The 12,771-nt window shown below is 42.2% G+C and overlaps 1 protein-coding gene across 6 annotated transcripts in view; it reads left to right on the plus strand.

Annotated features, from left to right (window-relative positions):
• The window catches only part of TEC (tec protein tyrosine kinase), an 80,309-nt gene that overhangs the window by 61,186 nt on the left and 6,352 nt on the right, over window positions 1–12,771 (plus strand). For all 6 annotated transcript variants that reach the window (XM_083630411.1, XM_083630413.1, XM_083630410.1 and 3 more), the window contains 9 exons: window positions 1,260–1,300; window positions 2,371–2,546; window positions 4,911–4,976; window positions 5,642–5,696; window positions 5,838–5,917; window positions 7,134–7,267; window positions 8,164–8,238; window positions 10,464–10,635; window positions 12,211–12,427. In XM_083630411.1, coding sequence (XP_083486537.1) covers window positions 1,260–1,300; window positions 2,371–2,546; window positions 4,911–4,976; window positions 5,642–5,696; window positions 5,838–5,917; window positions 7,134–7,267; window positions 8,164–8,238; window positions 10,464–10,635; window positions 12,211–12,427 — 1,016 coding nt within the window. The remainder of the gene's footprint in view (window positions 1–1,259; window positions 1,301–2,370; window positions 2,547–4,910; window positions 4,977–5,641; window positions 5,697–5,837; window positions 5,918–7,133; window positions 7,268–8,163; window positions 8,239–10,463; window positions 10,636–12,210; window positions 12,428–12,771) is intronic.

The following is a 12,771-nucleotide window of genomic DNA, read 5'->3' on the forward strand; positions in this document are numbered from 1 at the left end:
ATGAGGCTGAGGTGTATTCGCCCCATAGCATGTGGTGTAGTGGTTAAGAGTGGTGGGCTCGTAATCTGGTGAACCGGGTTCGATTTCCTGCTGCTCTACATGCAGCTGCTGGGTGACCTTGGGCCAGTCACACTTCTCTGAAGTCTCAGCCTCACTCACCTCACAGAGTGTTTGTTGTGGGGGAGGAAGGGAAAAGGAGATTGTTAGCCGCTTTGAGACTCCTTAGGGTAGTGATAAAGCGGGATATCAAATCCAAACTCCTCCTCCGCCTCCTCTTCTACTACTACTACTACTACTACTACTACTACTACTACTTCCCTCATATCTGTTGAAGGGACAGAAGAGGCTGAGCGCAGAGCCAAGAGCAGAATGGCTTCAGTGGCTGGCTTCTCCTGAACACGAGAGAGGAGGAGCCCCCGCCACCACTGAAACTGCGCTTCACTGGGCTCTGCACTCAGCCTCCTCCCGATGATGCGTGCGGAGTGCGTGCGCATAATGTCACATGCATGCTACTTGGGCCGGGTCCATGGCGTTGTACACAGTACCTCTGATGAAAGCAGTTGTGAGCAGGAAGGTTCGTAGACTTCGTGGCCATGCATAAGGATGCAGCTTTGGCAACCCTTGTGTTTAATAATTGCCAGTCTTGCCAGTCTTGTGCAAATCACCCAGAGATATGTCAGCAGATCCCAATCTACCTTAAGGTCATCCCTGTTGTGTACTATTTATGGACCTACTTAGACTCATACTATAACCAGGGTGATTGCTGCCACCTCCATGAAGGTTCCTATTCCTGTTTAAATGCTTCTGCCTGTGGTGGTTGTTGTTGTTTGAATTTATATACCATCCTATACCCAGGGGTCTCAGGGACCTTGGGGTCCCTTCCAACTCTATGATTCTACAATTCTTCTGACAGCATGGTCAGCACACCACACCATACAGTGTCACCATACACATTTTCAGATTCTGCTTTGAACCACAGTGATGGTTAATATTGATGCCAAATTAACTTAATGGGTTAGACCCAGTGTGGAAAATTTGCACATCAGAAAGGGGGGGGGGAGTGTGTGTGAAATCCTGTGGCTCGCGTCCATCTGTGTTGGTTAATCCATAACCATTTCTAATGGTTAATCAATCTACAACATGATATGATTAGGGGAAGTGCAACCATTCTGAACTTTCAAAAATCTTGATCTTACATACTTAAGCCTTTAACAGATACCTCTAAATTCAGACTCTGTGATTTCTATGGTTTGTTTTAGGTATGAAGACTTTGCCTCCATCAATGCCGGATAAAAGTAAGGTAAGGAGAGAATTCAGAGCACTAAGCAGCTATAGCTGATAAGAGTTAATGGTTGCTAGTCTGATGGCTGTATTACCAGTAGTATCAGAGGTGGTTTATCTCTGAGTTGCTGTGGATCACAAGTAAAAAAGTGTCGTTGTGCTCAGGTACTGCTTGAGCTTCCTATTGGCACCTGGCTGTTCACTGATTTTATGGGTCTTTGGTCTGATTCAGCAGGGGTTGTCTTATGCTTTTAACGTACATTCAGTTCTGTACTATTATAATTGGAACTATATATTTCAGGTTGTAATATAGGTAATCCTATAATTGGTAATCCAAATCCAACGGGGGGTATGAGTAAAAGCTCCAACTCCCAATGGACTCAGCAAACACATGTTTGGAAACATGTAACTGCTGAGGCAACATATCATTATACCCCGACTGTCATGTGCTGTACCATATGCTATGCTTAAATATTCTACTGAGATGAGTATGCTGTATTTCCATAGAAATTCTAGTATTCAAAGGCATATGCTTATGCTAGATCTGTGCAAACAGGTTTCTGTCTCTTCTGCCAAAACTCCCAAGCCAATTCTTAGCAACCAAAGACCCACACCCTGCAGCTTGCCTCCCCCCCTCCCCCCCACATCCTACCTGTTCTAAACTTGCTAACCTTAAGCCCAGGTCTTTTGTAACACAGTTGTGCTAACCTTCTGTTTTCTTAATGGCTCGCTCCCCCCATGAGGTTTCCTCCCAAGTAAATTGGTTGTGACTTAATTAACACTTAACTCATGTTAATTTTCTAGGATCAAGAGGTGTCTCCATTTAAGATGTCCGCCTGACTTAATTAGTTTTTATTTATGCTAATTCCAAGGGCTTTGAAGTTGGTCTCACACAAGACCCACTGATCTGTCTTAAGACAGAAGGGTCTGACATCTTGTTTTAGCATACCAGTTCCAATTAAAGTCTGACATTTATTAAACCCAGGAATTTAGTCTCCCCCACCCCCAACCTATAACAATAACCTTAATTAAATATAACGATTAGAATCTTTAAGTGAAAATAGTTCTAATACCTTGTTTCATTTTCAGAGAAGGCCCCCACCCCCTGTTCCCCAGGAAGAAGAGGAGGAAGAGGAAGAAATAGTAGTAGCCATGTATGACTTTCAGCCCACGGAACCTCATGACTTGAGACTGGAAAGAGGTCAAGAATATACCATTCTTGAAAAAAATGACATTCACTGGTGGAAAGCAAGAGATAAATATGGGTAAGGAATCTTAAAAAGCAGAGACATCACCTTGCCAACAAAGGTCCGTATAGTTAAAGCTATGGTTTTCCCAGTAGTGATGTATGGAAGTGAGAGCTGGACCATAAAAAAGGCTGATCACCGAAGAATTGATGCTTTTGAATTATGGTGCTGGAGGAGACTCTTGAGAGTCCCATGGACTGCAAGAAGATCAAACCTATCCATTCTTAAGAAAATCAGCCCTGGGTGCTCACTGGAAGGACAGATCCTGAAGCAGAGGCTCCAATACTTTGGCCACCTCATGAGAAGAGAAGACTCCCTGGAAAAGACCCTGATGTTGGGAAAGATGGAGGGCACAAGGAGAAGGGGATGACAGAGGACGAGATGGTTGGACAGTGTTCTCGAAGCTACCAGCATGAGTTTGACCAAACTGCTGGAGGCAGTGGAAGACAGGAGTGCCTGACATGCTCTGGTCCATGGGGCCATGAAGAGTCGGACATGACTAAACAACAACAAAGGAATGTGACCATTATTTCAGCTTTTTAATACTGCCAGAAATGGATGGTACAATGATTCCAATAGATGTAACTGCATTAAGATTGCCATTACTAACATTTTAATTGTTGGTGAATGGGTGTCCAACCTTTTTTTCGCTCAAGAGCCAGCACCCCTCCAAAGGTTGTGTGCCAGCATGTCTGTGTACACATTTGCATGCATGCATTTCAGGAACTTGCCTGAAGGCAGCCACCACCTAAGAATGGATTCATGTTTGCTGATGCGCTGGCACAAAGAAGATTTCTATCACATGATGCAGAAAACAGCTTCCTTCACCCCACTCCTTGCTTGCAATACACATGCAAGAGAGAGGGAAGATCTTCTGCTCTTCTTCCTGTAGTTTCCCTTCAATGCCTGATAAAGTGATAATGATCTATAACTGCTGTTCTCACCACTTTGCCTTCTCTCTAGAATGATACTTAGAGATTGTATATCTTAGTAAGGCATTGGCCTGAAGCTTCTGGAAGCACAGAAACTTTTTAAAACAAACAAACAAACTATAATTTTTTAATAAACAACTATGGCACAAATAGGGACGCGGGTGGCGCTGTGGGTTAAACCACAGAGCCTAGGACTTGCCGATCAGAAGGTTGGCGGTTCGAATCCCCGCAACGGGGTGAGCTCCCATTGCACGGTCCCTGCTCCTGCCAACCTAGCAGTTCGAAGGCACGTCAAAGTGCAAGTAGATAAATAGGTACCGCTCCAGCGGGAAGGTAAACAGTGTTTCCGTGCGCTGCTCTGGTTCGCCAGAAGCGCATTGGTCATCCTGGCCACATGACCCGGAAGCTGTACGCCAGCTCCCTTCCCTCAGCCAGTAAAGCGAGATGAGTGCCACAACCCCAGAGTCGATCACGACTGGACCTAATGGTCAGGGGTCCCTTTACCTTTATGGCACAAATGTCAGGGGACGGCGTCTCCAGATATGACTAAAAATGTCTCCTGAGGGAAGGGCGTATGTGTCCATAGTTTCCATTTATCTACTGCTTAATATTTAAAAATCTCCTAAGTGATATAAAACATAGAAATAATACCGCTAAAATAAAAATACAGCATAAAACAGTGAACAGTAGTAGAAAAGCAGGAATTCAGACATATAAAACAGAGTCGAGTCTGATCGTATGGGTCAGGGAAATCCTGGAGAAAAAGAGATGTATTTCCAATACATCTGAAGCAACTTAACAGGCAGAGGGAAGGGCATTCCATAGTATAGGGGTAACAGCAGAAAATACCTGCTTTCAGGTCACTATCCTATCACATTCAGCAGGGTGTGGTACCACAAGTAGAATTTCCCCAGATGATTTAAGTATCTATAAAGGGACAGGTGGTCTTTCAGATGACTTGGTCCCGAGTTATTTAGGGCTTTTTGTGTTAGCAACCAGACCTTGAGCATGTACCAGTTCCTTCAGCAAAAGTGCAATATGTGCAATAAGTACTCCACTCAGCATGCTGCCTTCTGTGTTTATCATGAAGATTAAATAGATGGATCCAGAATTTGATTGATGCACCTTCAACATTCTATAAAGAATATATTTTAAAAGATGCTGGGAATAAGAGTTTGCATTAATTTCTTGATTTATAATGAGATTGAGCACTGGTTAAGAAAAATGTTAGTAGCACTAATACGTAAATTGAAAGCAAGCACACACACACACACACACACATACACACACATATATATATATTCATTCTTTATTATCCTGTGCATTGCTTTGAGAACCCTGTGTGGGCTAGATAGATGACTGTGGAATTTATAAATAAATGCAAGTTTATTACCCTGACATTGTTATAATATGTGTTTTCTAAGCATGGGTTTCTTTTGGTCACTTCTAGAAGCAAAGGATATATTCCAAGCAACTATGTAACAGGAAAGAAGTCCAACAGTCTAGATCAATATGAGTAAGTAAATACTTAAATGTAGTACCCGGGAGCAAATTCTTCTGTATGTATTTTGGCAACTGCATAAAAATAATTAGCTGAATCAAGTGAGCTCTGGCACCCACATCTACAGTATTCTTCTTTCACCAGTTTGAGAGTAAGCTAACATTTAAAAAAGCACTCCTGACCGGTTCCAAAACTTCATAAAAGCTGTTGTTCTGTAAAACACCTACTGATACCTACCCTCTTTATTCACAGAAAATCAACATTGTAGAGTAGCTAAGGGCCACTTCACATTTTACATTAACAAAAATTGATATATGCATATATGAGTACACATCACAAGGAAATAAAACTAATTCAGAACTCCTTGTGACTTGTTACAGACATAACGCCGCTATTTTATTTACCATGATTAAGATATTAAAAGCAGTGTTGAAATGTGTTGTGTGTGTTTCTGTATGCATTTATAGGGAATAAACACAGAAGAGAGAATAATGGCATGGGCGAAGGAGCTTATAACCTATTCCCAAATTCTTAAGCATGGTTAAGGGATCAGCAGGATGTCTGAAGTGGATCTATTCCCTGTTATGCTTTAGTATAAACATGGCCATACTACAGATGTCACATCCAAAGTCAGCAGCCTAACATATTACAGCTTTTGATTTTCTCCCCTTTCTCTTTAGATGGTACTGTCGAAATCTAAACAGAAGCAAAGCTGAACAACTCCTAAGAAACGAAGTGAGCATTTGCTTTATAATGTTTCTAAGTACAACATTAAAAACTTAAACCAACATAATTTCATATGCTTGGGTGAATCATAAATCATTCAAATAGGAAAAGCTTGATGAATGAAGTTTTCATTTTTTTATTGGATTTTAGGATAAAGAAGGTGGTTTCATGGTGAGGGACTCTAGCCAACCAGGTTTATATACAGTATCCCTTTATGCAAAATTTGGAGGGTAAGTTGCTCAATCCACAGATTATACCCCCCCTTGACAATTTCTTGCTTGTATGTATGTAAACATCTGGCTTCCTCATTTAAGACAAATCACACATATTTTATCATCAAACCTTTTCTGTAGAAGCAAGCTGAAACGTGTGCCTCCACTCAATTATCTAAACAGGTCATTGCGTCAACTAAATTAGATCAAATGATGTCCTAGGATTGGTTTTATTATCCTAGCTAGTTGGAACTGGCCTCTTCTTTGGTAAAGGAAGTTTAGAATAATTAAGAAGGTGGAAACAGTCTCTAAATTAATTTCTGATGGGCTATATGACCACCCACATTAAAGTCAGAGCTTCTCTCGACTTCAGTCCAAAGTCTCATCCACATCTGTAAAGGCTGGCGTTTGCTGACCTCAAATTCCCATGAAACTGTGAGGCAGCCCCTCAGCCCCTCGCCTCCATTTTCATGAGGAACTCTCCTTGTTCACTTAAGCCTCAGAATGGATCCTGTGCATTGCCTTTGCACATACCAAGGATACACTTTATGTAAGTTGCTGTGGAACGCCCTCCCATCAGATGTCAAAGAGATAAATAACTACCTGACATTCAGAAGACATCTTAAGGCAGCCCTGTTCAGGGAAGTTTTTAATATGTAACGCTGTACTGTTTTTAACACTTGATTGGGAGCCGCCCAGAGTGGCTGGGGAAGCTCAGCCAGATGGGCGGGGTATAAATAATAAATTATTATTATTATTATTATTATTATTATTATTATTATTATTATTAACTATCATCAGGAATATATATATATAGCTGTAAAGTTCACCAGAAATGTATTTGTTTGTTTTCTTTAATGTTGCTTTTTATTCTTCCTTCTCTCTCAATTTGAATTTTTAAAATGCTGGTATTACAAGCCTGGGGTAGACTAAATAACTTTACTAGCTTGTAGGGTTGGTCTCACACGTGTGAGTGCTTGTGCTTAAAGCTACCTGCCTACTTCTACTGTAGCTGCATTTTCACAATCGTTGTGAACAAAAGAGGCAAAGACTGTAATTGTTCTTTAGCAGCTCACTTCAGTTAACAGTTTCAGGGCAAAGTTTGTGCCTCAGTTACTCTACTGATTGAAAAACACTTGTAAATGTTTTAGTAAAATACTTTATTAGCAAAATACGTAACATAATTATGTCTAGAGTAAATGAAAAACCAAATTATTCTTATTGTTATTTTTAGAGAAGGGTTATCTGGAATAAGACACTACCATATTAAAGAAACGATGACATCACAAAAGCAGTACTACCTAGCTGAAAAACATTTATTTGACTCCATTCCTGAGCTAATTGAGTATCATAAACACAACGCTGCAGGTAAATGAGTCCAAGTTTCTTATCACTTGATTGAATGCTGCTTAACAATCTAGTTGCATAATTTCGGGAGACAAGTCCATCTTCCTAGCTAGAGAGCCTGTTGCCCACTGCATAGGTCTGCACTTTCACGCTCTGTGTCCGAGCACTCCCCACCCCTGCCGCTTTCTGTAGGAAAACCCACTCTTCAATGCTAAATCGGAACAAATGGCAATTCGGGTTTTCCACGGATTGTTGTTTGCTCCAATTCAGCAGCAAAGAGTGGGTTTTCATGGGGAAAGTGCTGGGGCAAAAGAAAAGTTCTGTGACTGAAAGTGTGGATGTGTGCCTAGAAATGTGATCCAAAAGGAAGTCCAGATGAACCCTGCATACCCAGTGGGGTTTTTGGATTTGTTTTATGGTAATATTCCATGCTATATCACACTTTGCCCCTAAAACTCCCTTCAGTTTCAAATAAGAATTTGCAGTTCAGCATTGGGGCAGTCTGCTGCTCAAGAAACAAGTTAGATGTACACGTTTGGTTTTTAAATAATAACTGGGGGGTTTTCCCTGGATACTTTATGTTTGGTATTTGCGCAAGAAAGCAAACTATTATTCTGTACCCCTCCTGTGCTCCCCCTTTTATTTGACTTTTTTAAACTTTCGTGGTTCCAAATTATCCCTGTTATGTATGCTATACCCTTGAACATTTCTAACTGCAGGCTGCTCCTAACTTTTTAAGCTTCTGAGAACACTTATTCTTTTTATATCTTAACATATTTGACAGCAAAGTGAATGATTATTAATTAAAAGAAATGTGGCAACCCATATCATGGTAAGCACTAATAATAGCAGGACTACATTACTACCCTTCCTAATTCCTGATGTAGTCTCCATATGGATTTTCCCCAAACTTTCAGGTCTTGTTACAAGATTACGATACCCAGTGACTCCAAAGGTGAAGCCCTCCCCAACTACGGCAGGATTCAGTTATGGTAAGTTTGCACACCTACATAACAAAATATTTATTTTGAAAGTGTGGGGATTCTGTAAATCAACAAAAAGGCAATTTTGTTTGAAACTGAGTATCTTCTTACGTTCTTGGTAACGGATAATTCAGCATCTGCAATGCTAAAAAGCCTTCTCAACTCTGTAAGCCTACGGTTGATGAAATTAGACACGACAGTCATGTGATGGCCCTTACATGCTTGTTTTTAATTGACTAAATAACAGCCATGGAATGGGGCAATCTGGATGAGGGCCACTGCATGAAGGGTGGGGTTTTTTTTAACTCTTTGCCCCTGCCACGGTCCTGTTTCAGATCCTCACCTCCATGGTTGCTATTTGCCCCAGGGAAGTTGACATTGGCACTTGTAATGTTAGCCCAGAGCAACTAGCAGCCACAGGAACAAAGAGTTAAAAGAGCCCCCTCCCTACACCTCTTGGAAAAGAGCCTTCTAATAAAAGCAGAGACATCACCTTGCCAACAAAGGTCCGTATAGTTAAAGCTATAGTTTTCCCAGTAGTGGTGTATGGAAGCGAGAGCTGGACTATAAAGAAGGCAGATCGCCGAAGAATTGATGCTTTTGAATTATGGTGCTGGAGGAGACTCTTGAGAGTCGCATGGACTGCAAGAAGATCAAACCTATCCATTCTTAAGGAAATCAGTCCTGAGTGCTCACTGGAAGGGCAGATCATGAAGCTGAGACTCCAATACTTTGGCCACCTCATGAGAAGAGAAGACTCCCTGGAAAAGACCCTGATGTTGGGAAAGATGGAGAGCACAAGGAGAAGGGGACGACAGAGGACGAGATGGTTGGACAGTGTTCTCGAAGCTACCAGCATGAGTTTGACCAAACTGCGGGAGGCAGTGGAAGACAGGAGTGCCTGGCGTGCTCTGGTCCATGGGGTCACGAAGAGTCGGACACCACTAAACAACAAACAACAACAAAGAAGAAAACAAACACACAAGCACCAATCCTGTGATTGGGGTTGTGTCTCGTTTAGGCCTTAAAATAGCCTTTCCCAGGACAATATAGTAGGATCTACTCTTCCCCTGCTCTGTGATTATTATGATAGGTTAGGTCCAACAGTAATTCATATGAAATATAATAGAGTGTAACTAGACTAAGGGGGGAAGGGGAAATATTGGCACTAGACTGAAAGATGCTGGAACAAGAATTAATCACCATGTTAACGACAGATGGGATGTGGAGTAATGTCTTAAATTACAAAAGCATAGTCTAACACATTAGGGGTTGAAGCTTTCTTGAGAAGTGACACAAGCGGCCCAGAGAAGTACTAGATCGCAGTGCTTATATTTTAGCAAACAAAGGCTGGGTTGGCTTCTGCCAAGTGTGAGAAGCATGGGAGATGTTGCTTCAGAAGCGGCAAGTGGATTAAAGTACACAATCTACATTTTGTTGGTTTGGGCCTATCCACACCTTCTAGTCACGCTCCAGGTTTTCTCTTGATTGATGTTTGCTCTGATTTAGAACTGAATACAGTGGTACCTTGGGTTACATACGCTTCAGGTTACATATGCTTCAGGTTACAAACTTCGCTAACCCAGAAATAGTACCTCGGGTTAAGAACTTTGCTTCAGGATGAGAACAGAAATTGTGCTCCGGCGGCACGGCGGCAGCCGGAGACCCCATTAGCTAAAGTGGTGCTTCAGGTTAAGAACAGTTTCAGGTTAAGAACGGACCTCCGGAACGAATTAAGTACTTAACCCGAGGTACCACTGTAGTGGGTTTTCCATGGGAAAAAGAGCAGGGACAAGAGGGGATACCACTTGGACCGCTGCCTAGAAAGCGTCAGTCAAGCAGAAAACTGCTTGGACGAGCCCTCAATAAAACGTCTCCTGTGAAAGATTTGTCTGTATCAGAAAGTTGGGAGCGTAGGTATAAAAAGTTTTAGATTTTTTTAATAAACGAAACAAAACTACAAGAACCTGTTGAGTGGAGAGGATTCCTGAAAATCCAGTTGCTGTGGAGTCATCTTCTTTGAGAAAGATGTCCCAACTCTCCATTTTTTAAGGAAGGCTTTGGGAATGAGAAGTGGGGATCCTGCAGCGAGTGCCAAAGTTCTCTGGTTGTGGGAAAGGATGGATAATGGTTTTGGATGGGTCTCTTTCAGAAAAAGAAAAAGGGAACCGGGGGGGGGGGGCATAAGCATTGTCTTCCTCTGAACACCTTTGTTTTATTTTCCTCCCTTGTAGAGAAATGGGAGATCAATCCTGCCGAGCTCACCTTCATGAGAGAGTTGGGCAGCGGCCTTTTTGGCGTGGTGCGCCTTGGCAAATGGAGAGCGCAATATAAAGTGGCCATCAAAGCAATCCGAGAAGGTGCAATGTACGAAGAGGACTTCATAGAAGAAGCTAAAGTGATGATGTAAGTAACGTGTACTGGTGCTAGGGTTTGCTTTTAAAACCCTAAAAAGCCCGGTCCTTATGTATCTTCTCCCTAGGGTATTTGCATGCAGCTTTCTTTATTTAAAGGGACGCTGGTGGTGCTGTGGGTTAAACCACAGAGCCTAGGACTTGCCGATCAGAAGGTCAGTGGTTCGAATCCCCGCAACGGGGTGAGCTCCCATTGCTCGGTCCCTGCTCCTGCCAACCTAGCAGTTCAAAGTGCAAGTAGATAAATAGGTATTGCTCCGGTGGGAAGGTAAACGGCGTTTCCGTGCGCTGCTCTGGTTCGCCAGAAGCGGCTTAGTCATGCTGGCCACATGACCCAGAAGTTGTACGCCGGCTCCCTCAGCCAATAAAGCAAGATGAGCGCCGCAACCCCAGAGTGGGCCACAACTGGACCTAATGGTCAGCAGTCCCTTTACCTTTACCTTATTTATTTAAAGTACAGTGGTACCTCGGGTTACAGATGCTTCAGGTTACAGACGCTTCAGGTTAGAGACTCCGCTAACCCAGAAATATTACCTCGGGTTAAGAACTTTGCTTCAGGATTAGAACAGAAATTGTGCAGCGGCGGCGCGGCGGCAGCAGGAGGCCCCATTAGCTAAAGTGGTGCTTCAGGTTAAGAACAGTTTCAGGTTAAGAACGGACCTCTGGAACGAATTAAGTACTTAACCCAAGGTACCACTGTATTTTTATTCCACCCTTTGGCTGAAAAAGCTCTCAGAGTATATTTGGTGTTTTGTTGGAGGAGATGCCAGGGAACAGGGAATTATGTTCACATGTGGTGGGGGTTTAAATATGTACAATTTTTCTGACAAAGGGTCTTTAAGGATAACAGAAATCACTGGGTTAAAGCTGACTGAAAGTCCAGAGGTAGCATTCTTATCAATTTACGATGGAGTGGAAGGTTCGCAGGCTATGAAGGACTTGTTCACAAAATTATTGACAGCTGCACGCATTATTATAGCTGGGAAGAGGAAGGGGCAGGCAGAATATAATATAGAAGAATGGTATAAAGAGGTGTGGGGTGTAGCTATTAATGATAACTTAACATGTGCCATTAAGGTAAGATGGGGACAAAGCAGGAGAAATTATTTTGAGGAGATATGGAGGGTGTTTGTAGAATTTGTACTGTTAAATACAGAAAGGAGTCAAACTATCGCAAGAGGTGTTGAAATATTGGAAGCTTGGATAGTTACAATAGAATTGTCTTGGTGGTGGGGTGCACATTTTTATTCTTATTTATTTATGATTATTACTTTGTCAAAATAAATAAAATAATTTTAAAATAATTTTAAAAAGAAAAGACTCTCATAGTGTCCCACAAATATCAGGAGTCAAACCCTCAGCTCAGTCTTTTAGACATGATGTGCACGAAAAAGCGAATGGAGGGAGTAGGAAAAATCTAACTCAGACACAATTCTTAAAAGTCATAGTGATAAGTCTCATAATGACCAGCTGGGATAGAAATGGTTCAGGCAGCTTTAGGGAATGGCCAAAGACAGCTGGTCGCTCAGCAGAGGCAATTAAATATATGGATTTTAATTCCTTTCAGGAAGTTGACGCATCCAAAATTAGTCCAGCTGTATGGTGTCTGCACCCAGCAGAGACCTATTTACATAGTGACAGAGTTCATGGAGCACGGCTGCCTTCTGAATTACCTTCGGCAAAGACGTGGACACTTTACGAAAGACCATCTGCTGACAATGTGCCAGGATGTTTGTGAAGGGATGGAGTACCTGGAGAGAAACAGCTTTATTCACAGAGATCTGGTAAATAATATACTGAAGAGTCTTTATATTTTGCTTCATGTAGAAAACGTAATTATTAAGGAAACGGTGTTCAAAATGCCGCTGTTTTTGGTGGTTTATAAATATTGTCTTAGTTGGGGTGACCAAAGGGAAAGGAAAGCAAGATTCTTATCCCTTAACATACGCCAGAGGTTTTCAACCTTTTTGAGCCCACGGCTCCCTTAACCAACTACATTCTTTCTTCAGCACCCCTGTGGGGCTCAGGAGCCCAGTTATATCACCCCTTGCCTGCAGAGCTGGCAGCCTCTCACCCTTTTTTGAACACCTTCCCTTGTGGAGTGTTCCCTCAGCCTCTTGGGAGTCCT

This window comes from Podarcis filfolensis (genome assembly GCF_964270895.1).
Source record: "Podarcis filfolensis genome assembly, chromosome: 9".
NCBI lineage: Eukaryota > Metazoa > Chordata > Lepidosauria > Squamata > Lacertidae > Podarcis > Podarcis filfolensis.